At 54.2% G+C, this 26,195-nt stretch overlaps 2 protein-coding genes across 10 annotated transcripts in view; both read left to right on the forward strand.

The window, feature by feature from the left end:
* DDX11 (DEAD/H-box helicase 11) overlaps nucleotides 1–20,713 on the forward strand; it is a 30,424-nt gene extending 9,711 nt beyond the window's left edge. For 3 of the 9 annotated variants that reach the window (XM_033223394.1, XM_033223398.1, XM_033223397.1), the window contains exons 5-26: nucleotides 77–234; nucleotides 3,042–3,087; nucleotides 4,139–4,246; nucleotides 4,468–4,555; nucleotides 4,948–5,156; nucleotides 6,741–6,893; nucleotides 7,875–7,921; nucleotides 8,268–8,347; nucleotides 9,596–9,640; nucleotides 9,761–9,828; nucleotides 12,301–12,339; nucleotides 12,597–12,705; nucleotides 12,798–12,950; nucleotides 13,768–13,880; nucleotides 16,510–16,582; nucleotides 16,902–17,005; nucleotides 17,707–17,856; nucleotides 18,116–18,184; nucleotides 18,288–18,388; nucleotides 18,798–18,882; nucleotides 19,179–19,257; nucleotides 19,434–20,713. In XM_033223394.1, the coding sequence (XP_033079285.1) occupies nucleotides 77–234; nucleotides 3,042–3,087; nucleotides 4,139–4,246; nucleotides 4,468–4,555; nucleotides 4,948–5,156; nucleotides 6,741–6,893; nucleotides 7,875–7,921; nucleotides 8,268–8,347; nucleotides 9,596–9,640; nucleotides 9,761–9,828; nucleotides 12,301–12,339; nucleotides 12,597–12,705; nucleotides 12,798–12,950; nucleotides 13,768–13,880; nucleotides 16,510–16,582; nucleotides 16,902–17,005; nucleotides 17,707–17,856; nucleotides 18,116–18,184; nucleotides 18,288–18,388; nucleotides 18,798–18,882; nucleotides 19,179–19,257; nucleotides 19,434–19,693 (2,337 nt within the window). In that variant the 3' untranslated portion in view covers nucleotides 19,694–20,713. The remainder of the gene's footprint in view (nucleotides 1–76; nucleotides 235–3,041; nucleotides 3,088–4,138; nucleotides 4,247–4,467; nucleotides 4,556–4,947; nucleotides 5,157–6,740; nucleotides 6,894–7,874; nucleotides 7,922–8,267; nucleotides 8,348–9,595; nucleotides 9,641–9,760; nucleotides 9,829–12,300; nucleotides 12,340–12,596; nucleotides 12,706–12,797; nucleotides 12,951–13,767; nucleotides 13,881–16,509; nucleotides 16,583–16,901; nucleotides 17,006–17,706; nucleotides 17,857–18,115; nucleotides 18,185–18,287; nucleotides 18,389–18,797; nucleotides 18,883–19,178; nucleotides 19,258–19,433) is intronic. The other 6 variants (XM_033223401.1, XM_033223402.1, XM_033223395.1 and 3 more) reach the window with 4 other exon arrangements.
* Nucleotides 9,836–11,024, forward strand: LOC117090801 (fragile X mental retardation 1 neighbor protein-like). Its single transcript, XM_033223436.1, has one exon. The coding sequence runs from the start codon at nucleotides 10,086–10,088 to the stop codon at nucleotides 10,839–10,841; it is 756 nt and encodes a 251-aa protein (XP_033079327.1). The 5' UTR covers nucleotides 9,836–10,085; the 3' UTR covers nucleotides 10,842–11,024.
* Nucleotides 20,714–26,195: the final 5,482 nt, after the last annotated feature.

Genomic DNA, 26,195 nt, shown 5'->3' on the forward strand with positions numbered 1-26,195 from the left:
TGTCTCTGGCACGTGGGAGGTGGGTACTGGTGCTAAGACTTCTTCCTCCCTCCCCACCTCCACTACTCCTGTCCAGAGGCAGGAAGAAGAAGAAACGGAGCATCTCCTCCGCCTCAGCAGAGAGATGCTAGAGACAGGCCCGGGGGCTGAGCGGCCGGAGCAGCTGGAGTCTGGGGAGGAGGAGCTGGTCCTTGCCGAATACGAGAGCGATGAGGAGAAAAAGGCGGCGAGCGGGTGAGACAGAGGCGGCAGCGCTACCGTGCCCCAGGCCAGGGCACACTCTTGAAGACAGCTCTTTCCCTCATGCCACAGACGCCATGAAGTACCTGGTGAGAGGCATGGTGGCCTCTGCCCTCTGCTCTAAGCCGGGTCCTTCCTAGGATCCATGAGTGCCAATGGCAGTGAGGACAGTCACTGGCCTGGCCTGTGTCCTCTCAGCTGTCCTCACGGCAGCTCAGGCAGGGCAGGAACATTTGGGTCTGTGCCTTATACACAAGGAGTCTCCGGCCCCACAAGAGGAGACACCTTGGCTGAGGCCACAAGCCTCGATAGTGGCCTGCTGGGCTGGAACTCGGCCGGCCTGGCTCTAGATCTCAGGCTCTGAGGCAGCTGACTGCGCTGGGTAACCTGTGAGGTGTCAACTGTCAAGGCGTCCTTAGCCTGAGCTTTCCTTCTGCCATAAGGCCCCTGTTGGTCCAGACTCGAGGTTTCCACTTGATGAGCCATGCGCTGCTGGGTGACTTAGCCCTGAGCAGGCCACCCAGGCCATTTCGGGCCCACAGGATCCCTGGTGACAGCCCTGTTCCCATTCACACTGGAACCTCACCACCATCCCTCAGTGTCTGCTCTGGGTGTGGCACTGTCCAGATGCTGTGGACGTAGAAGGGAAGAAGACATGGAGGGGACAGTTAATAGACATGAAAACAAATAGCACCTATGTGAAATCAGCGTGTTTGCCTACAAGGAAAACCAAACGGTGATGTGGATGGGGTGGGGGGCTGCACCTGGTGATGGGTCCCATGGGTCCCATGACACCCTGGCCACCGCATCTGTCAGAGGGTAACTGCAAGACCGGAGACCTTCTGTGGATGTTCCTGAAGGTTCCTCCCCGGCCCTCACAGTCTGTCTGCAGGGCGCCTTCTGACGCCACCTCCAGCCTCCCTCCACCAGATGCCAGCTTCCCCGCTGCCCTGACCTTCCTCCAGCGTGCCAGGCCGTCCTCTGTCCTGTCCGAGGATTTGCTCATGCAACGTGCTGTGGCCAAACACCTTGCCCTCCTCCCTTGGCAGATGTCTTCCTCTCCTTTAAGGCCTGGCTCAGGTGTCATCTGGGTGGCCTCGGGTGTCAGCTGCTCTGTTTTGCTCACGCGCCCGCTTGTGCTTCTGTTGTTGCCTCCTCTCCCTGGCTGGGCTCGAGCTGCTTCAGGCAGGAACCACGTCTTTATAGTTTTGTATTCCCAGAGCTGACCCAGCGTTTGGCGTAGGGGTGTGCTCAGTAAAATCGAGTTGATGTGAATGAGTAGATGCTGCCTCGTTCCAGTCCAGTAGTGTAATTCCAGGCTGCCCATGCGGATCTCGACTTCCGCCCCTGCCCAGGGCAGAGACCGCCGTGCTGCTTTATGCCTCACTGGAGAGAGGCTCATAAACAGCTTGTGCTCCATGAACCTTCCTGCCCGCTTCCAAGATCGTGTTTCTGCTACCCCTCCTCTTCCTTAGAGCCCGTGAGGACAAGGCAGAGAACTTGAGTGGAGGTGGCGAATATTACAGGAACAAAGTGCTCCTTCAGGTCTGGGCAAGAGCCATGGATCCTGTAGGTCAGCTTCCAGGGCTTGCCATGCCCTCGCGTTTCAGGAGATAACGTGAGCCTCAGAGGATCTGAGTTCTGAATAGAAAATTTTTTTGCTATTCATTTCTTCACACACCCAGCCGCTCACTGAGCTCCTGCTGGCTTTGTCCAGCATGCGACATAAGATTGAATCCAAGCCTTTAAGATAGAGCTGCCTGCCCTTTAGTGACCATGAAGCCAAGCCTGTAATAATTACTCTTCTGATAAGCCAAGGCAATTGTGTTCTGCTTTGTTAGAAAGGAATTTCGAGGTGAACAAAAATGTTTTCTTTTTATGTGATGTTCCCATAGGTAGTGTGTGCCCGTCAGATGGTTTTGTGTTTCTACGGAGCGTAGACTAGTAAAGCTGGCTCAGCTTTGGGCCATGGGATGCAGGGCTGTCCTCCTTGCCAACACCCAGTGCTGATGGACTCTTCCTGCATTGCTGGAAAGGGCAGACTGAGGCGCTGACAGAAGAAGAGGTGTAACTAGTTGGTCATAAGTGAGAGCGTCCTCTGTTCACTCGGTCGGTCAGTTGTGGCTTCATCCAGGAGATGGTCATGGGGTTCCTACCACATGCCAGGCTCTAGGTGAGGCCACAGGGACTCAGCAGAATCAAGGCTGACCTGGGTCCTCCCTTGTGGACATGACAGTCTGTAGGGAGATAGACTGAGAGAAAGCGATTTTGGATGAGATAGGTGTTAAGAGCAGGGGCCGTGAATCTGTGTCAGAGCAGCCAGACCTACCAGGGAAGGTCAAAGAAGGCTTCCCGGAGGAGGTGACATCGCTGCTGCTGCTATCTCAGAGTTGACTGGGAGCTGGTGAGGGGAGACAGCATTCCAGTCACAGAACATCCAAAGGCCCGAGGTGATGAAGAGCAGATATCCCCCCCAGGACCTCAGACTGGTCCAGCTTGCTGGAGGGAGGGCAGAGAGGAGAGCAGCCTGCCATGACCCCCAAGGCTTCCAACTCAAGACTTGGGTTTGGGGGTGCTGAGCCCCTTTCTCCTTTTTATATTTCCCCACCCACAGACCTAAGCGGCCATGGGAGGCTGGGGTTGGCATTTGCCTGGGGGAGTTTCTGAGCGAGCAGCACCTGCTGCCTTGATGAAACCCATTGCTGGGAATGGCCAGGGCTCATCACCAGCGCTCAGCAGATGCTCAGTGCATTTTGCTGAGTTTGCTGAGAGAAGACTGTTTTCTGTTCTCTCTCACACAGAGTGGATGAGGATGAGGATGACCTGGAGGAAGAACATGTAACTAAGGTAACACGAGTGTCCTCAGCTGGTGCTGTGTTGGGGCCTATGGACTGGGCCCTGCACCCCCGGGGAGGAGGCTGGAATCACTCGGCTGCTTCTCACCCTTCTCTCCACAAAAGAGGAGATTCCAGCACTTGGACTCTGTGGCTTCCCGGATGCAACCCTGGTCCCAAGTTGCTCCCTTGGCCAGCTGCAGTGGACCCTGGAGACCTCTCCTGGGTTCGGAGCTGAGGGAGACCTCTCCTGGGTTCAGGGCCTGGGGAGACGTCTCCTGGGTTCGGGGCCGGGGGAGACCTCTCCTAGGTTCGGGGCCGGGGGAGACCTCTCCTGGGGGCAGGGCCATGCTTGCCATGCCAGGGCAGCGAGGAGCAGCTGTTCTGGGCTGAAGTCTGGGTGTTTTCTTTCTCCCGGGTGGTGTGGGTAGGACAGACAGGAGTGTCCTACCCTTTGGGTCTCTCCTGGTGTGCTTCTCCCCTTGTCCGTATTCCGATTTGCATGGAGGGATATGGGTTATGTGTGGTCTGACATCTCCCATTTGGTTTCATTGATTTATGACTTTTGTTTTCTGTCGGAAGTAGGTATTTTCTCTGTATTTTTCTTTTTTCCTCCCTTCACTGAAGTTGCCTTAGAGGAGTAGAGAGAGGGTATTCTGCTCAGCCTTCCTTTTTCCCTTTGGGGGATGTGTGTGACACACTCCCCACCCACCCCCACCGACAACCCACCCTCCCCAAGTGGGGACTGTTTGCAGCGGGAGATGGTCACCCGTGTCCTAAGATTGACCAACCCTCCAAAGTGGTTGATTAGAGGCTGGATTTGACTCGTGGAAGGAGCTGCCTTTGGGGCATTCCCTTGAACTTCTGGAGCTGTGGGTGACTTGGGAACCCCTGGGTCCCTCGATAGATGCCTGATGTGGGACATCGCTGTCCTGCCTCAGCTTTGTGCATTTGGAGCCACTCCCTTTCCCTCCGCCTCTCAGGCCCTGGCGTGCCTTGACGTTACAGAATGCCGTGGGATGTTTTGGTTTCCTCTTTGAAGCATCTTTGTTTCTCTCTGCTAGATTTATTACTGTAGTCGGACACACTCCCAGCTGGCCCAGTTTGTGCATGAGGTGAAGAAGAGCCCGTTTGGCAGGGATGTTCGGCTGGTCTCCCTTGGCTCCCGGCAGGTAAACAGTGGCCAGTGTTTCCACCAGGGGCCATCCTGCTCCTTTCCCCACAGCTTTGTCGTCCTCCTCCAGGCCTGGGAGACCAGTGCGAGGAGCAGCCCCCTCCCTGGCCTGGCCGGCCCATCACTGGAAGGCAAAGGAGAGGCGGGGCAGGTCCGCCTGTGTTGGTTAGATGTCATGTAGGCGGCACCATCTCTTTGCCTCTTTCTCCTTTGTTGCAGAACCTTTGTGTCAATGAAGACGTGAAGAGCCTAGGTTCTGTGCAGCTTATCAACGATCGCTGTGTGGACATGCAGAGAAGCAGGCACGGTAGCCATCAGGACCGTGGCGTAGCCACAGGCGGTCTGGAGAGAGTGAGGCGGGGGTGGCCGTGACCGAAGACCATTAAGTGTCTTTCATAGAAAGAATGGCAGAGGAGACCCCAGTTCTTCCTGAGGCCCCTCCCCTTGGGAAACAGTGTTCCTACTCTCTGGGTCAGTGTCGGGGAATCACTGGTTTGGAGATGATTTTATAGGCTCTTTCTGGAGAACAAAAGTCAAACCTTAATAGTGTTCCAGTGAGACGACTGTAGGCAATGCTTGGGAGGATCTTATAGACCCCACCCCATGGAAGTGGGTCTCAGCATTACGGAACCCTCTGTTGGGCCCATGGACAGTTGCTGTCCTCTCTCTTTTCTCTCCTTGTGCCTGGGCCACCCTCAGAGAAGAAGAAAGGAGCTGAGGAGGAGAAGCCAGAGAGAAGGAGGCAGGAGAAGCAGGCGGCCTGCCCCTTCTACAGCCACGAGCAGATGGGCCTCCTCCGGGATGAGGCCCTGGCAGAGGTGAAGGACATTGAGCAGCTGCTGGCCCTTGGGAAGGAGGCCCGGGCCTGTCCCTATTACGGGAGCCGCCTTGCCATCCCTGCAGCCCAGGTGAGGGCCCTGCAGGGCCGGAAAGCCGCGCTTGCTCTCACTGTGGTCTAGGACGTGAGGGGAGAGTCTTCATCACACTGTATTTTGGGGGATGCCACCTACTATGTTCAGACTGACAGTACCTAACCCATTCTTCCCTGATGCATGAGTTGGAGGTGGCGCGTGGGATCCCTTGGGGGCTCCAGGTAGCAGGGCCAATTGGCATTACTGGGGATAGTATTTAGGAGCCAGGAAGCATGTGCATTCCTAGTGAAACCACAGGGAGAGGATGCCAGGAGCCGAGAAGAGTGCGGTACTTAAATCTCTTTACAAATGGCTTTCCAAGTGATGCTCCCAACCTCCATGCCTATCATGTGATGACACATGTCAGCGATGGAACCATTCAGTTTTCCTATTTTTCATTTTTGTAACTGGAAAGCTTTCCTAACATACACCTACCTGCAGCACGTGAGAATACTGTCTTCTCTGCCTCAACTTCTCTTGATTTTTAAACAGAAGGAAGAACTGCTAATGTAGCAGATCAAAAATAGTATCTCATGGTTATTTGGTGGGTGCAAATTCCACTATTTTCTTGCTACTTTAATTTGAGTGACTTTGGAAACAGGATATCACTTGTGGAAAATGCTGTATAATCCAGACAAAATTTAAGATTTTAAAAGATTCGGGGAACTAAGTAACCATTTTGCACAGCAGCTAAATGCTCACCAGTGTACCTGCTGAGCTGTGTGGGCACTGGCAGAGAAATGGAGGGAAGCTGCCAGGCCTCATAATGTCCCAGGCCTTCCCTCCGGTCTGTTTGCCTTTAGAGCAAGATTAGTGCTGTAGGCATTTATACACAAATATCATCATATGGCCCAAAATCTTGACAATTTTTTAATTTTTAGAGCACTTTGACCATATTTTGCTTTTATGTTAATAGTATTCCGGTGAAATTCTATGCATGGGGACACTGGAGCCCAGAAAAGTTAAGTGACTTATTTTCTCACCAACCGTGAGTGATGGAGCCATTCAGTTTTCTGGTATTTCATTTTTTATATGAGTATTCCTTTAACTGGAAGCTTGCCTAACAACAAACACCTAAAGATCTGCAGAGTTGCTTTTATTTTTGTTACCCCAGCTCCATTCAACCCTCACTTGAGATAGGATATATCAACCCTATTTTGCTCTTCCAGAGAGAGGTTAGACAGCTCTTCCAGAGTCACACAGCTGGGAAATAGCAGCTCCAGGAGCAGAAGCTGGGGCCACTTCCTGGTGCACCAGTGGTTTTCAGGTGTTTCCCAGAAACTTGGGGGCCTCCGGGGCGACCTTGAGGACATGGACAAGGCTAAGCAGGGGTTCCCCTCACCCAGCCCTGCCCTTGGTTTACTCAGGATTCAGATCAGCCCCAGTTTCCTATGTTTCATTTATTGGCTTTTCATTTAAAGCTCAAGGCAAGCTTGCCCATTGCTACAGTCTATTTTTCGAATGTCGCTACACAGTCCAGGCAGGAAATAGAAGTACTCACATCAGGAGCTCAGTGTCAGGCAGGCAAGGCTCCTGCAGGGGAGCCCCGCCCTGCTCAGGTGGCCTCATCTCCCCTCCCAGCTGGTGGTGCTGCCCTATCAGATGCTGCTGCATGCCGCCACTCGGCAGGCTGCGGGCATCCGGCTGCAGGAACAGGTGGTGATCATCGACGAAGCGCACAACCTGATAGACACCATCACGGGCATGCACAGCGTGGAGGTCAGCGGCTCCCAGGTGTGTGGGCCTCCCCTCCCCGGGCCAGGGCTGCCGTGAGCTAAAGGGACTTGCATGGTTCCTCCAGACACCTGGGCCAAGAATTCCTTCGGAGGTGGGGCTTGCTAGAGGGTGCATAAGTCAAGGCAGTGACCTCATCGGAGGCTGAGCATGACTTTCCACTGCATCCTGGGGACCCCGCTATGGCAGAGGGCAGAGTGGCTCGTTTCCCTGCACCTTACCCGCCCCCATGCTCCTGAGTCCCTCCAACCCTGGATGCCAGCAACCAGTTCTGTAAGCCAAGGAGATGGCATGAGTGAGGCAGAGGTCCCCTCAGGGTTGGATTTTGTCGTTACTGCAGTTGCCTGGAGGGAACTGAATTGAGGAATGCTCAAGATCAGTGCAGGCTCCTCCTGCCGACCTATCGTGTGCCATGCATGGCACCAGGTGTCTCTGGTCTTCACGCTAACTCTGCCATGGGGGTTGTGTTCCTGTTTTACATTGAGAACTTGGAGATTCAGACATGGTCAAGCTGTATTCTAAGCTCATGCAGCTCATGAGTGTGGAGCTGGGGTGTGCCTACTGGTTTCTGACTATGAAACCCCCCACGACATCCCACCAGCTCTGCTGACCTGTGCCTGGGTTGAATTGAGGCCGGGATGTGATGGTGACCTTGAACCATCACTCTTTGTAGACTCCAGGTCTTTTCCCAACCCAGTGGAAGGAACTAGCAGGGGATTCCGTACTTGAGGGATTCAGCCTCTTGCTTTTCTGTAACCCACAGTGGACGCTGGAGGAAAACTTCCCTTCCTTCCCCTCTCTCTGAGCTCCCACCAGCCTAAGGGCTGTGGAAACCTATACCTTTTGTCTGCACCCAGCGTCCTCTCCTCCCTTTGGTGGCTTCCTGTGTGTCCAGGGCCAGCATCTTCTAGGCGAATCTAAGATGTCAGCAGCTCAGCCCTCGGCTGCTTGCCCAGAGCCTGGTTTGTGTTCTTTCCCCAGCTCTGCCAGGCCCATTCCCAGCTGCTGCAGTACATGGAGCGATACGGGTGAGGTGTTACCCTCTGAGGTAGTGGGACAGTCCCTTGGCGGCCCCTGCATCGGCCTCGGAGAGGCAGCACTTTGGTTCCCGCTTCTGGCCTGGGCTGTGGTGGGGTGGAGCTGCGTGCCATTCATGTCCTGGGCACATTATGGTGTGTGCTGCACACAGACCTGGAAGGCTGGGGACTGACCGCTGGCTCTGAGGCCTGGCGCCATGGCCAGCCTGCTCTCTGGGAAAGGATTTGTAGCTTGTGACCCAGTTTGAGAGGCACCGGGCACAAGGCTTCCACTGGGGCGGGCGGGTTGAGTCACTGTCAGGGCACCACTGCTTAATGTCCATTGGCTTCTTCTCAGGAAGCGTTTGAAGGCCAAGAACCTGATGTACCTGAAGCAGATCCTGTATTTGCTGGAGAAATTCGTGGCCGTGCTGGGGGGTGAGAGCCCCATCCCCCTGCTGACCCCCGGTCTGCACAACCTGCCGGGCTGCTTTTTCCTTGGTTGCCCATCAGGACGCTTCAATTCTCTGTGTTTTTAAGAAGGGTCGCCCAGGCGCGGTGGCTCACGCTTGTAATGCTAGCACTTGGGAGGCCGAGGCAGGTGATTCACCTGAGTTTGAGACCAACCTGGCCAACGTGGTGAAACCCTATCTCTACTAAAAATACAAAAAAAACTAGCTGGGAGTGTTGGTGTGGCCTGTAGTCTCAGCTGTTCCAGAGGCTGAGACGAGAATTGCTGGCTCAAACCCGGGAGGCGGAGGTTGCAGTGAGCTGAGATCGTGTCACTGCACTCCAGTCTGGGCAACAGAGCGAGAATCCATCTCAAAAAAAAAAAAGAAGGGTCTTGGTCATTGATTTAGAAAATTCTTGTTCTTTGTAGCTTGGTTGAGTTGTCTGACTTGAGCTTTTTTTAGACCCTTTGGTTCTCTGCCCATGTTCTGAGGACTTTCTATTTCAGGTCCTGCTCTGAGGGGATAGTAAGGATATAGCATCATATGAACACACAGCGTTTCCGTGATAGGCATAGTGCTGTGGGGTGTTCGAAGCACTTGCATATGCAGTTTTGTGTGCCCTGTGAGAAAGCAGTGCTGTCATTTGAATCCTTGTTGATGACGCATAAATGAGACCTCAGAGCAAGGGCTGCTTACGGTTCCCAAGCCCAGCCTGGGATCTTCTGACTCCGGCTCCCATGCCTCTTTGCATGACCCTGTCGTGTCCCCTTCTTTTATGATGGGGCACGCCCTTGGAAGGCACCTGTGGAAGTGGAAGCTGCAGAAAGCCTGTGGGAGCTTCTAGCGGGAGCTGGTCTCGTGCTGCTGCTCTGAGCCGCCAGCTCTGCTTTGCCTCAGGCTCCCCACGTGTCCTGGGCAGCTCCTGTGTGGTCCCGTGCCCTGCATGCATTGGTCTGGCCACTGTGTCCTGGCCTCCTGGAGAAGGGGGGAAAAACATGAACTTACAGGGCTTTGGGTTGCACGTGGAAGCACGTGAGTCAGAGGTGGGAGGCTCCTGGACCCACCTGCCCTCTTGGTGGGTCCTTTGCGTGCTACAAATAGCGAAAAACAAAACAAAGCCCTTCAAGTTGGGATGCTCTTCTCCCTTGATGTGCAGTGCCAAGGGAGAGAAGATAGGGAAGGGTTGAGGGGCCAGAGAACCACCATTGTGACCTGTTTCCATTCTCTCTTGTAGGGAACATTAAGCAAAATCCCAATACACAGAGCCTCTCACAGACAGGTAAGAGAGTTGCCCTCAGAGGGCCCAGAGCTGATCTGAGCCACTTCCGAGCTTAACCCTGGGACTGAAACCTGAGGCTCAGGGTGAAGCTCGCAAGGCCCTTCATGTGTTTGCTCTCAGGGACAGAGCTGAAGACCATCAACGATTTTCTCTTCCAGAGCCAGATTGACAACATCAACCTGTTCAAGGTAGAGGGTTCCACCTTTCCACGTTCCCCATCCAGTTTCCTTCCTGTCGCCACTGTGGGTAGAGCACTATGTTAAGACTATAGAAGGAAGAAAAAGCAAAACACGGGCATGTACTAACCCTTACTCCGCAGCATGCCTGCGAGACAAAAGCCGTCTTCCTTTAGGGTGAAGGCGACAGGGGTGGGTGAGAAAGAGACTTCTTGGTGCCTCATAGAACAGATAGAGACGAGCGTCTCACAAAGGCAGCACCCGGAGCCATGCCTTCAGATAGGAGGCAAGCAAAGAGGAGGAACAGGTCAAGTCGCCGTTCCACGCGTGTGACTCACTTACATGTGGAAACTTATGAGGTGGCGGCAACTGGGCCGAATCCCGAGAGCGGCCGTCCCGGGTCTGAGGCCACCATGGCTGACAGGCCTGAGCCAGGATGGCTGGAATCTCTAAAGATGCGGGTCACCAAACCCCGCGGGATGCTCATACTCTCCATCTGGATCCTGCTGTTGGTGTGCTACTACGTGTGCTCCGGGCCCCCATATTTTGTGCTTCCAAGTGGGTTTTTCCTGCAAAACAGTGAAAGCACTAGTGGCCAATCTCTGGAAGATTACGCATTGGAAGCTCTGCTGGATTTTTTCTTTCCAACAACTTGCATTCTGGGCGAAAATCAGGTGGTACAGCCTTGTAATGAGCTGGAAGATCTTAATGAGAGTGAATGTTTGAGCTGCAAATGCTGTTTTACATCATTGGGGAACATGCGCTTCAAATGTTTTGCTCCAGTAAGAGATGAGCCTAAACAGATGATGCGAATGTTTGGGCTTGGTGCAGTCAGCCTGCTCATCCTGGGATGTCTGCCTATTTATTGCTGCTCTCTTTTCTGGAGGAACAAATGGGCCAATTATTTACGAAGGAAGGTCAGCAGAGTTGTAACGGGTTCGAAGAAACAAAGAAGGAAACGAACTAAGAAGTCGTTCCTGTTACAGAGAGCAGCAACAGGAGATGAGGGACATGGTGAAGAGTAGCAAGAGACCAAAGCATTATTTTCCCCTTGAGACAACACAAACCATTCAGAGCAGAGGGGACTCTCAGCCATCCAAACCTCGTGGAGCATTTTGGAAAGTTAAAAATTGGTTCTTATTTTTGTCATGTTTACTTTCAAACATGAAATAAAATTGAGTTCTGTTTTCATGCATCAAAAAAAAAAACAGATGGAGACTCCAGGGCCTCGCCACCTCACTCCGTCTTCTGGCACAGTCTCTCAGGCTTATGGACGGGAGCAGGACGTTGATTTGTTCTGTGCAACTCATCACGTCTTCCCACTTGGGCCTTGGGTCTGGTTGCAGCCTCAGACCTCTGCTCACTCCAGGTCTGCATACCCGGCGCTCCCCACATGGAACATGGCCACTGCCGCCTGAACCCCAACTTTGTCACTCAAATCAGCAACAGTGACTGCCCCCAGGTTCAGGGTTCTGCCTGTGTTCTAGCGGCATGCCATGTGCTGTGGTTCTGAGCTAGGATATTCTTTTGCCCCAGCAAGGAAAGCAAACAGGCCCAGGGAGGTGACTTCAAGAGGGTGGCGAGCACAGTGTTCCCCCAAGTGAGCCAATAGCACACGGCAGAGACAGCGTCCCAACCTGGCTGCATTGAGTCGGGGCCCCGCATTCATCCCATCCTGCCTGTCTTTTTTTTCTTAAAACCAGCTTTCCCACTGAATTACCCATTTGGGTCACTGTCACTGCCACCATCCCTGCCAGACAGGCTGGATCCAGGTCATCCTTGATGCCTTTCTTCCCTTGTCTCCCACAGGCCTGTGATAGCCGCCAGGCCCGACAGCCCTCAGACAGTCCTGCCATCCCTGCGCTTCTCCCACAGCTGGGACATCATGCAGGCCCTCCTTCCTCGCCATCCCTCTGCCCCTCTTGCTTTCCTTCTCCTCTCTTTTTCCCATGGGTCTCATCACCCACCATCAAGGGAATCCTCATCGAAGGATGTCGCTCTTTTTAGAAACCAGTTTAAAGGCTCCAAACTCCCCATCTCTGCATCCCCAGCTGAGATCTGGCACCAAACCACACATACTGGATGCACCGACTTAGTGGCACTGCCCCAGCCCCTGAGCAGGCCCCAGCCATCACCTCCTCTGTGGCTTTGCTCATAGAAGTTCCTTTTTTTAACTCTGTCACCTGGAAGGAAAGCCAAGGGGACCTCGATTGTACTGAGCACTCTTAGACTTGAGAAACACTTTTGGAAAGAGGGTCTCCCCGCTGAGGAGGACACTGCATTGTGGGCAGGAGCAGTAGAGGAGGGGGTGGCCTCGGAGAGGGGATGACAGGGTTGCTGGCAGGGAGGCTCCGGGTGCCTCAGAAGGTAGCACTGTGTTGTGCTGCCTGGGTGGTAAAAGTGGTGTGTGTGTTTTGTTTTGTTTTGAAGATGACAGCTTGCTCAGTTTGCACACATGCCTACAGCTGGGCTTGGTTTTTGCAGGTGCAGCGATACTGTGAGAAGAGCATGATCAGCAGAAAGGTAACTGCTCACGTCTTACGGTCCTGAACATGACCCACCTGTGCCCCGACCCCCTGCCCTTGCCATGCTTTCCTCCCCTGCCCTCAGGGAACTCCAGAGTCCCCTTCGTCTCCACCCTCCTTGGTGCAGTGGGCCTTGCTGGGGTGGTGGCATGTGTGCTGCAGGCGTCTTGGGCCTGGCAGAGCCTCCGATCCACCCAGCCTCTCTTTCATGGCTGATCCTCGTTCCTCTCCACTGCTCTCTCTCATTCCACCCAGCTCTTTGGATTCACAGAACGGTATGGAGCAGTGCTCTCATCCCGGGAGCAGCCCAAACTGGCTGGGTTTCAGCAATTCCTGCAGAGCCTGCAGCCCAGGACGACTGAAGGTAAGGCAGTGGGGTGGGCAAGCAGAGCCAGCTGCAAGCCTGGGCAAAGACGTCCGTTCCTTGCATGTGGACCTGACCGCAAGGAGGCCTCCTTCCCGTTCTGCTCTGTGCAGCTCCCGCAGCCCCCGCAGATGAGAGTCAGGCTAGTGCCCCGCGACCAGCTTCCCCACTGATGCACATCGAAGGCTTCCTGGCAGCTCTCACTACAGCCAACCAGGACGGCAGGGTCATCCTTAGCCGCCAAGGTAATCAGGTGCTTCTTGGCCAGGTTCAGTTCCCAGGAAGGAGCCAAGCTGAGCCAGGGAGCCGCAGTGTGAAAGGATTCTTTCCTTCCATCCTGGGAACTTCCGGGTTGGAAGGAAGCAGTGCAGTGGGCACTGGCCTGCTGTGACCTGGGCAAGCAGTGGAGGTGGACAGGAGGAGATCGAGGGGCTGGGCTGGGAGTCCTCTTGGGCAAAGGTCTTAGGGAAGCTTGCATTGTGGGGCAGATGGGCTTTAGTTTGGGTCATGGTTTTGTCATCTATGAGCTTTGTGATTTGGACTGTTTTCTTTCTCAACTTCAGTTTCCTTGTATGAAAATGGAGAGGATAGGCTGGGCGCGGTGGCTCAAGCCTGTAATCCCAGCACTTTGGGAGGCCAAGGCGGGTGGATCACGAGGTTAGGAGATTGAGACCATCCTGGCTAACACAGCGAAACCCCGTCTCTACTAAAAATACAAAAAATTAGCCGGACACCTGTAGTCCCAGCTACTTGGGAGGCAGAGGCAGGAAAATCACTTGAACCCAGGAGGTGGAGGTTACAGGGAGCCGAGATTGCACCACTGCACTCCAGCCTGGACAACAGATTGAGACCCCATCTCAAAAAAATAAATAAATAAAATGGAGAGGATAGTATGGTCCACCTCTGTGGGCTGGTTGTCCTAGAGATTAAATGGTGTTTAATTTAAAGAGAAAGCACTGGCACTTGTGCCTCAGACCTGGACTCACCTGGGGACCCCCTTTGCTGGGACAATAGAAGTGTCTATTTGCTTGCACTCACCTCCCCACCGATCTGTTTTTCCAGGCAGCCTCAGTCAGAGCACCCTTAAGTTTTTGCTCCTGAATCCAGCTGTGCACTTTGCCCAAGTGGTGACGGAGTGCCGGGCAGTGGTCATTGCAGGGGGGACCATGCAGCCGGTAAGGACACCTTTCCCAGCCCCTTGTGCCCCATGTGTTGGGATGAGATGGTGGCTTTGGAGAGATGCATTTGCAGTCCTATTCTCTCCTGGGGCCCCAAGCCAGAAAGGGTCAGCTCAAGCAGGCCCAGTGCTGTCCACTGGGTGACACTGCTATTCTGTCTCACTGCTGTGCCTTTTAGACTGGAGGGGCAGCGGGGACTCCTCTGCTGCTCCATTCTGTAGCCCCACCATCACATGTCTCCCAGAGAAAGCTGTTCTATGGTTTGAAACTCAAGGAAAAAAATTAGGATTCCACTTTTAAAAGGTTCATTTTGATGTATATGAATATAATAGTCTTTGTAGGCATAATTTTTACTTATGTGCATACCTATTTTCAAAACGAAAGTGCGGTTCCCTCCACGTGCTGTCACTGGAGCTCGCTCTTTTCACTCCGCAGCAGAGGGTCACAAAGCTGTCTCCTTGTCAGCAAGCATGCGCGTATCTCAGTATCCCAGCTGTGCTGGATTCCAGGTACACAGATATGTAGCATTTCATGTAGCTGCTCCTGTTTCACTAGATGTGCAGGTTATTTGCAGTTTTCTGTTTTGAGCATGACTGGGATGAATGTAACGGCATCTCTGCACAGTGGTGACTCCCACTAGGAAAGGGCCTCCTGGACGAAAAGCTGCTGGGAATCCTGAAGCAGTGCTTCCCAGCCCCAGCTGCCTTAGCTTTTGATTTTTATATTTTTGTATGTATAGATTCATAGTTCTCTTCATTCAGCGTACTAAAGTAGTTTATAGTCATTATTGTTTCTGACATTCACGTTGTCTCAGCTGCTGTGACAGCCCCTTCCTGCTAGGTCAGATCCTCACCGTGGCCCGGTCAGTCTTGCCTCCAGCACAACAGAATGTCCTGGGCTCACCATGGGTATCCTCGCCCCCACACTGGATTCATTTCTCCAAGCCACCCTGGTTTCTTGTAATGGGGAATGATGTTTAGAAATCAAGCTGTGGGTGCTAGGGGTTTGGCATGCTCCTGGGGCATTTCAGTAGACAGATCTAGGAAATGTTTTCAGAATGAATCTATGCTGGTATTTCTTTTTTTTTTTTTTTCTTTTTTTTTGAGACAGAGTCTTGCTCTGTCTCCCAGGCTGGAGTGCAGTGGCCCGATCACAGCTCTCTGCAACCTCTGCCTCCTGGGTTCAAGCGATTCTCGTGTCTCAACCTCCTGAGTAGCTGGGATTACAGGCATGTGCCACCACACCCGGCTAATTTTTGTATTTTAGTAGAGATGGGGTTTTACCACGTTGGCCAGGCTGGTCTCGAACTCAGGTGATCCGCCAGCCTTGGGCATCCCAAAGAGCTGGGATTACAGGCATGAGGCACCACGCCTGGCCCATATTGGTATTTCTAAGTAAAAAAGCATTTGTTTACTTGAGCTTACATTGTACCTCTTTTACTCTTAAGCCTGAACATTTGTGGCACATTAACATACTTACCTGCTCTATCCTATAATATACTTAAAAGTTTTGAAATCATAATACCAATATTACTTCTCTGATTGAAATTGACTTTCCTCTTTGCCCTTAAGAGTCTGACCCACTAAGGATGTCTGGTCACTAGGCTCTAAAGTCGTGTGGAACCAGGCTTCTCTCCGTGTGCTTCTGTTGTCCGTTTGATAGAGAGCTAGGCTGTTTTTGTTTCATTTTCTTTTCAATTTTAGAATATGCTTTTTTCTTTTCTGACTTGTAGTTTTTAAATATGTAAATATTTGTATGGTTCAAAAGTCAAAGCTAATATAAAAAGATCTATTCAGGAAAGCCTCACTCTCATCCTTCTCCAGCCCATTCCCCACCCCCACAGGGAGTCAGTTTTACTAGCCTGTCCTTGCAGTCTTTCTTTTTCCCCCAAATAAGCAAAAATGTGTCTTCATTTTTCCCTTTCCTGTTTTATTTACATAGAAGGCATCTTAGTCAGTTGTCCCGACCATTGCTCCCCTAGTGGGCTGCGTGGTTCTCCGTCCGGCAGATGTAGGGAGCTCATTCAACCAGTACTGTCTGGATAGGCAGGTGCACGATTACAGGGAAAGGCCCGGGGCACATGCTGTTTGGTATTTGTGGGCCGTATAGTCTCAGTAAACTCCTAAATATGGGATCCTGGGTTTAAAAGTATAAATACATTTAATTTGTTAACTACTGTGAAATTCCACTTCATAAGAATTGGACATTCTGTATCCCACCAGCAATGTCTAGGAATGCCTGTGTCTCCACAGAGTGGTTACTTTTGGATTTTTGCCTATCTTAATAGGTGAAAGCCTGGAGATTCTTATTCAGTAGTTTGAGCTGGGACCTGGCCACGTGTATTTTTGAAAATTTTCACTGTAATTTTGCTGCGTGGCCAGGGTTGAGAGTGACTGTGCCAGATTTGCTGAATTTCCTTTGCTGTTCCTGCACGTAGTTTAAACGAGACTCTCAGCAGTGGGTATCAGTCACCATTTTTCTTTTTGTTAGTTTGCCGTCAGCGTTTTCTTTGACCTCTTCTTTCAGTTTGTGTGCACTTGCTGTCTCTTAGCCCAGACTTCTCGCTTCCTTTCTGGCGGGCCTCTGAGGGGCCACGGGGCCGTGACGCTGTGGCCTTGGTCTGCAGGTGTCTGACTTCCGGCAGCAGCTGCTGGCCTGTGCCGGGGTGGAAGCTGAACGCGTGGTGGAGTTTTCCTGTGGTGAGGAGCTGTGCCCAGGGTGGGGCAGGCTAGAGGTCAGGTTCTGGCCCCTGTTTTCTGCGTGTAACCTCTTACTGCAACAAGGCACAGGGGCGGGGGAGACCCCGGGATGGGAGCCTTGCCCTTCGTGCGCTCGCTCAGGCTCTCCTGCTTTGCTCCCTGCTGCCTGCTGCCCAGGGTGACTGGCGATGGTGGGTGGGTGAGCGCTGTCAGTCGCTGCTCCTGTGCTGGAAGATGGGGCGGGGAAATGCCCTTTCTGCACTGTGTCTCACAGCACCCCTGCATCTCCAGTTTTCGGCCCCTCCCTGGCTCTTACCAGGTCACGTGATCCCTCCAGACAATATCCTGCCCCTTGTCATCTGCAGCGGGATCTCCAACCAGCCGCTGGAATTCACATTCCAGAAAAGAGAGCTGCCTCAGATGGTCAGTCCCAGCTAGCTCTCCGTGCCACAGCCTGGGCTCAGGCAGCAAAGGGTTTTCCGGGGCAGGGGCACTCTGGCCCACCCTGAGTGTTTTCAGGTGTTGGGGAAATTGCATGGGGCTGGGGCGGGGTGGGGAGGGGGCACCCGCTATAGAGCCTCACAGAATGAGCGGCATCGATCTAGATGCTTATGGAGGAAGGTCTGAGTTCCCCGCCCCTCACCCCTTAGGCTGCGAAGTACATATTCTTAAAACCTCCAGGCATGCCCTGAGGATGCCTCACGCAGAGGACAGCTGCTGGTTCCCTTGGGCTCTCTTGCCCTTTGGTTATATCTGCTCCTGCCGGTGGCAGGGATGCGGGGCTTGGGGTGCATCTCCTGGGGCGTGCAGCCCCTGATTGTCATTGCAGTGCCCATCAGGAACCTGGAGTGAAGACGGGAGGACTCAGTGCCAGGGCAGTAGGAAGGCCCCCAGGGACACTAGTGCTGTGACGTGTGTCAGAAAGGCACAGTCAGCAGCAGCGCTGGGTGCGTTTGGTGGGAGGCGGCACCTAGCACCCTGTGGTTCCCACCCAGGGGAGCCAAGTCCTCCTCCTTGGCTGTAGTCCTGCCGTGGGTCTCTCCTCAGTTTTGAGTTTCAGGTTAAGATGGTTTGTGGGTGACTGAGACGTGGCTCCATGGGGGCTTCCTCTCTTCCTTTGTTAGATGGACGAGGCGGGTCGCATCCTCTGTAACCTGTGCAGCGTGGTTCCTGGAGGGGTGGTCTGTTTCTTCCCCTCCTACGAGTACCTGCGCCAGGTCCATGCCCACTGGGAGAAGGGTGGCCTGCTGGGCCGCCTGGCTGCCAGGAAGAAGGTGAGTGGCCTGTCAGCCGCCCCTCCCACTCCTGCGGACAGTGCCGCTGAGTCCTCCTGGGAGTTCTTGTGCTCATCGAGTCAGGACAGGCTTCTGGCTCCTCATCCCCACTGCTCCCAGTCCCTGATTGCAGAGGATTTCCCCAAAGCCCCTGGCTGTGAGGTTCTCAGTCCCCTGGCCAGAAAACACAAGGCCACGAACAGGCCTGAGACCTGGCAGCCTGAACCTGTCTCTGGGAGATGTCCTCTGTCTTTCTCAGATATTCCAGGAACCTAAGAGCGCGCACCAGGTGGAGCAGGTGCTGCTGGCGTATTCCAGGTGCATTCAGGTGCGGGCGTTAATGCCGAGCTTGGGTGCAGGGGTGGCAGCTGGAAATGTGGGTGACATCCAAGCTTTGGCTCGGCAAGTCAGCATCTGGGTGTCTCCCGCAGGCCTGTGGCCAGGAGAGAGGCAGGGTGACGGGGGCTCTTCTCCTGTCTGTTGTTGGAGGAAAGATGAGTGAAGGGATCAACTTCTCTGACAACCTAGGCCGGTAAGTAGTGGTTCTGCTCCTGTCCTGGACTATGATACGTGGCCGGCCCTCACTCCCAGCAGCTGGGCCCCTGCCTGCGTCTGCTGCCATTAGAGCCCACAACTGGGCTGCGACTGCTCAGACCAGCCAGCTGGAGGGAGGGGCTCAGCAGCTCTGGGTTTGGCCCTGGGAGAGCAGGTGGAAAATCAGGCTGGCCATTGCGGTATCAGTACCCAATCCATTGGCCTAGATGGGGTCTCTCAGCTGAACAAGCCCTCTCCAGGTGGTAGGTACAGAGCAGGGAGGGTCAAAGCTTTGATCGCTGTCGGAGAGGGCTGAGGAAGGGGTAGAACGGAGCAGCTGGTGAGATGTGGGTGATGACCCGGGAGGTCCTGACGTCCACCCGCCCTGGGCTCCTGCCTCCCCCCAGGTGTGTGGTGATGGTGGGCATGCCCTTCCCCAACATCAGGTCTCCAGAGCTGCAGGAGAAGATGGCCTACTTGGATCAAACCCTCGTGAGTGACCCCAGTGTCGCAGAGGGTGAGAGGAGAGTGGGCGGTGGGTGGGAGTGGTGTCGCCCTTAGGGCTGATACAGCCGGGCCTTCCCCACTGTGCTGGCGTCTCCTGCTCCCTCCGGAGGCTTGGATGCCTCTCCACACCCTCTTGATCTTCCCTGGGATGTCACCTGGGCCCGTGCTGCTGGCGTTGGCCATGAAGCCTCCTGGTCTGGCTCCAAAGCCTGGCAGGGTCTTTTCCCAGGGAGAGCTGCAGGCAGGAAACAGTCCTGATGAGTCATCCCCTCCACCCCCAGCCCAGAGCCCCAGGCCAGGCGCCCCCAGGGAAGAATCTGGTGGAGAACCTGTGCATGAAGGCCGTCAACCAGTCCATAGGTGAGGCCAGCTGCCTCCGGCTGGGTGGACAGATGGGAGCTGGAGAAGGGGAGAACAGGAAAGCGGGGATGCCTGCTCTGTCTCCTTAAGTCTGAGGAAGGGGAAGAGGACGCCTTGGGAATGTGCTGTGAGGGAGGCAGGTGTTACTCGGAGACCCAGCCTCTGTTCCTGTGCAGGCAGGGCCATCAGGCACCAGAAGGATTTTGCCAGCATAGTGCTCCTGGACCAGCGATATGCCCGGCCCCCTGTCCTGGCTAAGTTGCCAGCCTGGATCCGAGCCCGTGTGGAGGTTAAAGCTACCTTTGGCCCTGCCATTGCTGCTGTGCAGAAGGTCAGTCCCACCTTTTTCTTTCTGAGAGTCTCCCCACCCCGAGATCTCATTTCTCACTGCCTTCTGTCTGCCCAGTTTCACCGGGAGAAGTCGGCCTCTTCCTGATGGACAACCACACCGCTGCCTGGCGCCGCGCCCTTCCTTTGCCCTGCCCGCTGGAGATAGTATTTGTCGTGGGCCTGGTCTACAGGGATCCTATTACAAAGGTGAAACCCAGGAGGAGAGTGTGGAGTCCAGAGCGCTGCCAGGACCCAGGCACAGGCATTAGGTCCCATAGGAGAAAATGGGGGAATCCTGAAGAAACAGTGGGTCCTGGCTGTCCTTGGGGCATTCCAGGGCAGCTCCCCTCCTGGAATAGAATCTTTCTGTCCATCCTGCATGGCTGAGAGCCAGGCTTCCTGCCTGGTCTCTGCAGCAGGCTGTGGCAACTGTGGCATCCACTATGGCATCTCCATCTTGCCCACCTTCTTAAGAGGTGAGATAGAGCAGGCCCGTCTGCCTCTGCCCTTTCTAGCCAAGGTTAGCTGCCCTGGACTGCTCACCCTCTGGTCTCAATTTAAAATGATCCCATGGCCACAGGACTCCTGCCCAGGGCTTGTCACCTTCCCCTCCTCTGGTCTCAATTTAAAATGATCCCATGGCCACAGGGCTCCTGCCCAGGGGCTTGTCACCTGCCCCTCCTTCCTGAGTCACACCTTCTGCTGCCCTGCTCCCTAACCCATCCCACAGCCCTGCCTGGATTTGTGTCTCCCTGGCTTCGCACCAGTTCCTCCAAGTCTGTGGCACCTCCTTCCCTCTCAACCACTTAAACTCCAAGACACCTTCTACCCCACACCATCAATTATGCCAAGGGCCATGAGGCTCTCAACATGACTACAGAGACCCCGTGTCATCACGGAGACCTTTTTTCCTGTGGGAAAATATCCCTCCCACCTGCAACAGCTGCCCCTGCTGACTGCGCCGGTCTTCTCCCTCTGACCCCAGAGAAAGGGGCCGTGGTCAGCTGGGATCTTCTGCCGCCATTAGGGACCAACGGGGGCAAGAGGAAAGTCACTGATGCCCAGATGTTTGTATCCTGCACAGCTACAGGTCCTTAATTAAAAGTGTACTGTTTGTTTCTGCTGAGTTTTTTCTTGATTTGTGCTGCCTTTTTCTCTGGAAGCCTCTTTAGGGAATGGAAGAGCGCACTGGTACAGGGGCTGGGTGGAGCCATCGCCCGATGAAGCACAGGCAGACAGAAGCCCCCGCCCCAGCCGCGTGGCCTCAAGCCAGCCTTCCACTCCTTGAAGGTGGTCCCCACACACACCTGGGACAGTTCCATCCCCGCCCCTTCCAGGGCAGCAGGGCCGAGGAGCCCATTCTGACTGCCCACTTCCAGGCCACGACCGGAGTCTGGGTTTAGGGGAGGAAGGCGTGGCACAGCCCCCTTGGATTTCCAGTTGTCCACTTCTTCCTCTGTCTGGCTGCTGGGGGTTGGCAGAGACGGTTTGTGGTCTGACATAGAGGCTCTCTCCTCCCAGCCCCTCACCAGCCCCAGAGGTGAAAAGGCTGAGTGAGGAAGGTCTGTGGGGAGCACTGGTTCCCCCATGCCCCGGAGACTTCAACACAGGAAGAAAAAGGCAAGAGAGGATTAACGATGCCCCAGCCCACGGGAGACAGCAGCCCTCTCTCCCACCCTTGCATCAGAACCAGCTTGTTGAGATCCCACATCAGCTCCCTGCCTTGGCTTATGGCTGTCACTGCAACAGGAAAGTCACAGAGGGGGGTGTGGAGTTCAGTCACATTCAACCCCCAGCTCCGTGTTCCTGCCCCTGTAGTGTTTTTGTTATTAGACCCTCTTTTCTCCTTGGTTTAAGAATGGGGGCCCTGGGGCCACACTTGTCCAGGCTCCTACCATAGAGCTGAGCATTCCAGGGCTCTGCTATTTTATGAGCCAAGTAGAACACGAAATGAGAACTATTTAAAAAAAAAAGGGGGGATTTTTGACAACAGCCCCACAGAAAATCCACCAGGGGTCCAGAAATGAGACAGGTGGCCTCAGAAAGCTGCTCCCACCTGAAGAGGATGCTGCTGCTGTCATTCTGCCCAGCGCCTTGGACTGCAGTGGCCAGGGCCGGGGGCGGGGATGAGGGTGCACTGACCAGCACCGCAGCAGCTGGGGGAGGTTGGGGTGCTGTTAGCGTGCCATCTTATAGGTCAGAAATGGAAATGGGAGAAAGTGTGGGGTGCCTAAGGAAGGAGGTGACTGAGCAGGGAGCCTAGCTCTCGTCCTAGCACCCAGCTCACTTGGCTTGAGAGGCTTGAGCTTGTTGCCAGGGGCAGAGTGGGTGATGCCAAGGCCCAGGCTGGCACCATACATGAGGTTGTCCGCCAGGCAGGTCAGGTATGTAGGATGGCACATCGACCTGGGCATTTGGCCCAGGTCTGGCATGCAGTAGTAGTTCTCTGGGACAGGACCTGCAGGATTAGGTGGGGAGATGTGAGAGATGACAAGGACCTATAGGAGCAGCCAGAGAGGCCTCAGGTGTACCCTGCACAGCTGTGGTGGCATAAGGGGTTCAGGAGAGCCTCTCCTGGAGAACAGTCTGGCAGGCCTTCCAGCTCCTGCACCTGCCTCCATCCCTGCCCCCTCCCTCTCCACCTGCTGCTCCAGCTGCTCTTATTGATGGACAAGGGACACTGAACAGTTTCTCCTCCATCTCTGCCCCCAGCATCACATGGGTCTTTGTTACAGCACCAGCCAGTCGGTCCAGGAAGACAGACTTCTTGTATCTCCAGGGGTGACGTGGAGGTCAGGCAAGCCGGCATCTGCTGTCCCGAGACCACGTTCCTGACCTACCTCTCCCACGTCATCAGGGAGACTGTGCAGTGAGGGGTCCCAGGCCACCAAGCCAAGCCACCCCACTCACCTTCTGGCTCCTGCCTCTCTGCTGCACCTGAGTGTGATGCCTTGGGACCCCATTAAGTCAGGCTGGGTCTTGCACCCATACCCCACGACTCCATTTTCTGCCATACAGGATCTCTGTGGTGGTGACGAGCAGCGTGGAGACCTGGGGAGACCCCCGAGCCCCTCCTCCACGTCATCCTCAGGCTCCAGCTTGGTGCTCACACACAGGACAGGACCTCAGCTTCTCCTGAGAGGGCCGGGTGGCTGAGGGATGGTGGATTTCGGAGTCAGACCAGCAGCTGGCCTACAAGCTACTGGGGAGGAGGGAGCAGGGAGAATCCACTCCTGACGCAGATTCACTGCTGCTTCCCTCGCCTCTGCCATAAATCCAAAGAAGCAGATCCTGAACCTGGGCTCTTGCCTTCACCTTTATTCCCTCCACTCTGGGGCAATTAAGAATGATTTGCTAATTACGCAGGCAGCCAATCCAGTGCTGTGTAACCTTGGGGGCCACCAGATGCCAATCAGTAGAGAGGATGGGAGAGAAGGATGGAAGAAGTGAGGACAAGGGGCAAGGAGGAAGGTCTGTCCATCTGTCGCTTTCGGTGCAGGAGGTTTCCAAACAGGAGCACATCTAAGTGGGGGAGGTTCTAAGTTGGTCACATCCCCACAGAAAATGAAAAGCCCACATGCTTGTCCATTACCGCAGGATGGGGGCAAGTGGAGGGGGAGCGGTGTCAGTGCTCCCACCTTACTCCAGTCATCACTGACTCCTCCCTTTCCTTCGTTCTCGTTTCCAGTCTGTCACCATGTCCTGTCATTTTGTCTCACCCAACCCTCTCTGCCTGCAAGTCCCCTGACTGCAGCCTCATCCCTGTCACCTCCTGACGACAGTTGGTGGCAGAAGAGGAGCCTACACAGTGAAGCAGCAGGGACTCCAGGTCTTCCAACAATGAGGGATGGGGCTGGGTGGGGGTGACTTGGACCAGGAGAGGGACCTGAGTCAGGCAGTCATACTTCACGCTGGGGTACCCCATGTGAGGCACAGCCTGGGCTCCAGGGAAGAGACCAAGCCTCGTTTCAGGTTGCTTATGGCCAAACACCGGACCTGTGTACCTGACAACCCCTGGGACCTTTGCAGGAAACAGCAAACACCATTCACTCATCTGAGTTAGGTAAACACTGAAAAGTCACTGGAGCCCAAGGACTGTGCGGGGTCAGTGCTGCCGATACAACAGGCTGCAGCCCTCCCGCTTGGCTCCCTCAACGGCCTCTCTGCACTCCAGCCACACTGGCCTCCTTTCAGGTCCTCCACCTCAGGGCTGTAGCTCATGGGCTTCCTTCTTTCTGGAATGTTCTTCCTGACCTACCCACTCACCCTCAGATTTTACCACAAATGCTATTTCCTTACGTCCGCCTTCCCTGATCCCTGAGACCAAGCCAGGCTCCCCGTGACAAGCCTCGCCGCACCTCATCTCCCCTCCACAAAGGTGGAAATAACCCACAGAATCCAGGGCCAAGATCCCTGGCTTTGAACCCTGGCTCTGCCACTTGGCCAGATCTCTCTCTATACCTCAGTTTCCTCATCTATAAAATGGGTAACAGCAGTGCCTGCTCATAAAATGTGGCAAGGGTTAAATGAGTTAATGCAGTCAGATCAATGGTGGAGCACGTTCCGTGATAAATGAAGATTAGTGATTGCAGAATACTATAAATAGGCCTTATCACAACTCTAATTACATAACTGATCATTAATTGGTTATTTAGGTCTGTCTCTCCTGCTAGAGGGTATACACCAGTTGGACAGGGATGCTGCCTTGTTCATCACTGCATCTATAGTGATTGCACAGTGCCTTGCACACAGGTACTATTGGGTACCTATTTTCTGACTGCAGGAAAGAGTGAAGGACTAGCCCCTCCCCACCAGCACCCTCACACCCCCCCTACCCTCGGGGGGGGAGGAGTGTGAGTTGGGAGACCAGAACCACCACAGGAAATCAGGAGGCTAGGTGGGGCGGAGGGGAGTGAGCTCTCCGGCTGTCAGGAGCGAAAGCTTCCAAGCTGGGCTCTCCTCTTGTCCCCTTCCACCCAGGGAAGCCGGCCGGGTCCTCCAGGACCAGGAATCCCCAAAGGGGCTGCTCCCAGAGGTTGTGTTGCAGGGACTGGAGAGAGGACTGCCCGGTACAGGGGGTGGCCCTCTGATCAATTGGGTGTGGGTGGCAACAGAGCATTTGATGGGAGGCCAGGAGCTCACAGGAGATAGGATTCCACTGATGCCTGCTAAATGAATGAGGGAGGGAGATGACCAGACCAGGGACTGGGGAATTGGTACTAAGGTGCTTGGTACCTGCCAGGCATCCTGTCCATACGTGATCTCAGTTCAGCTCTCCAACTTGGAAACACAAGACAGGAGCCCTGGCTGCAGAGGAAAACAGGCTGGAAACAGGGATACACGGGCAGGATGGTGGTGGTGAGAGAATTACCCGAATCAACTGCCAAAAGGTGCCCAGGTTGGAAAAGCGAATGTGCACACATTTGTTCCTCCTACTTTAACCCTGAGGAAGTTGAGGCCTGTGTTCAAGACAGACTGGGCAGGGGCTAGTGACTCTAGGTACAGGAGTGTCCAGGTGCTGCTCACCCAGGCTAGAGCTTAGGGAGCCAGAAGGAAGGAGGTGCATGTGGGGGTGCAGGACAGGAGGGACAAATCCTCGGATTGCAAGGTGAGGGCAGAATCTCTTTACATTGGGTTGAATTAAATTCCTCCCCCTGATGCCACTAAAGCAGGAATCACACTGCAGATGGCACTGATTTGATTGACAAGAGACATGCCCGGCAGAATATTAAGGGACCAGGCCCCATAATTAGGCCTAATCACAGCCTGTTGCTTGAAAAGGGTATGAAGGACATTCATCAGGCCTGGCACTGGGCCCTAGACCTGCTCTCCTGGGCACTATAGTGGGGCCCTCCATTGCAACAGAGGTGTGGGTGGGCCTGGCTGAGTGTGGCAGGAAATGCCTAGGAGGCTCTACTTGGCCTTAAAGGGCTGGGAGACGTTGGGTAAGTTGCCTTCTCTGAATTTCTGGTCTTTTCCATTTTCCGTTCTCCAGGGTGAGAACTGCACTCTGACACATGGTTATTCGCAATAAGAAAAATGTGTGTATTACGCATAATGCACTGCACCTCTTCACCACGCTGGCGCCTACTCCTCTGCTCCCCCTGCTGGCTTCCTCAGCCCCTTTTTCTACCCTGGTGGTTCTCTCCTAGCCTCATCAGGCCAGCACTTTCCATGATATGAGATGTCTTGTCCTCCTTCCTCTTCAACTTTTTCTCCAGCAGTGAGTTCCTCCTCCTAACTCAGGCTTCCAGGAAGGATATCCTCTGCTTCTCAGACCTAAACCTGCCTCAAATACTCATGAGGGCCCAGGAGCTGCTTCTCACCTCCCATGTCTCTTCCCTCCTCTCAGATAACCAAGGCACGGCCAACTGATCCTCCACCATCCGAGGAGCCCAACCGTGTGAGACCACCCACCCCCTTCAAGAATGTTCCTCCCCTCCCCTTCTTTGTATTTATACTGATGCAAATTTGCTGGCCATCTTAACTCAGTCCTGCACCCCAGCTCTCCCACCTGTAAGATCTCCTCCTGTAAGATGAGGAGGAGGATAAAGATGTAACATACTTTTTCTGTACATATTTTAAGATGAATTCCTTGTTAGTTACCA

Source organism: Trachypithecus francoisi, unplaced genomic scaffold (assembly GCF_009764315.1).
Source record: "Trachypithecus francoisi isolate TF-2019V2 unplaced genomic scaffold, Tfra_2.0 Lachesis_group11, whole genome shotgun sequence".
Classification (NCBI taxonomy): Eukaryota; Metazoa; Chordata; class Mammalia; order Primates; family Cercopithecidae; genus Trachypithecus; species Trachypithecus francoisi.

What these genes read in the sequence shown, in the direction of transcription:
- LOC117090801 (XM_033223436.1), top strand. Translation starts at nt 10,086, where the DNA reads ATGCCTTCAGATAGGAGGCAAGCAAAGAGGAGGAACAGGTCAAGTCGC.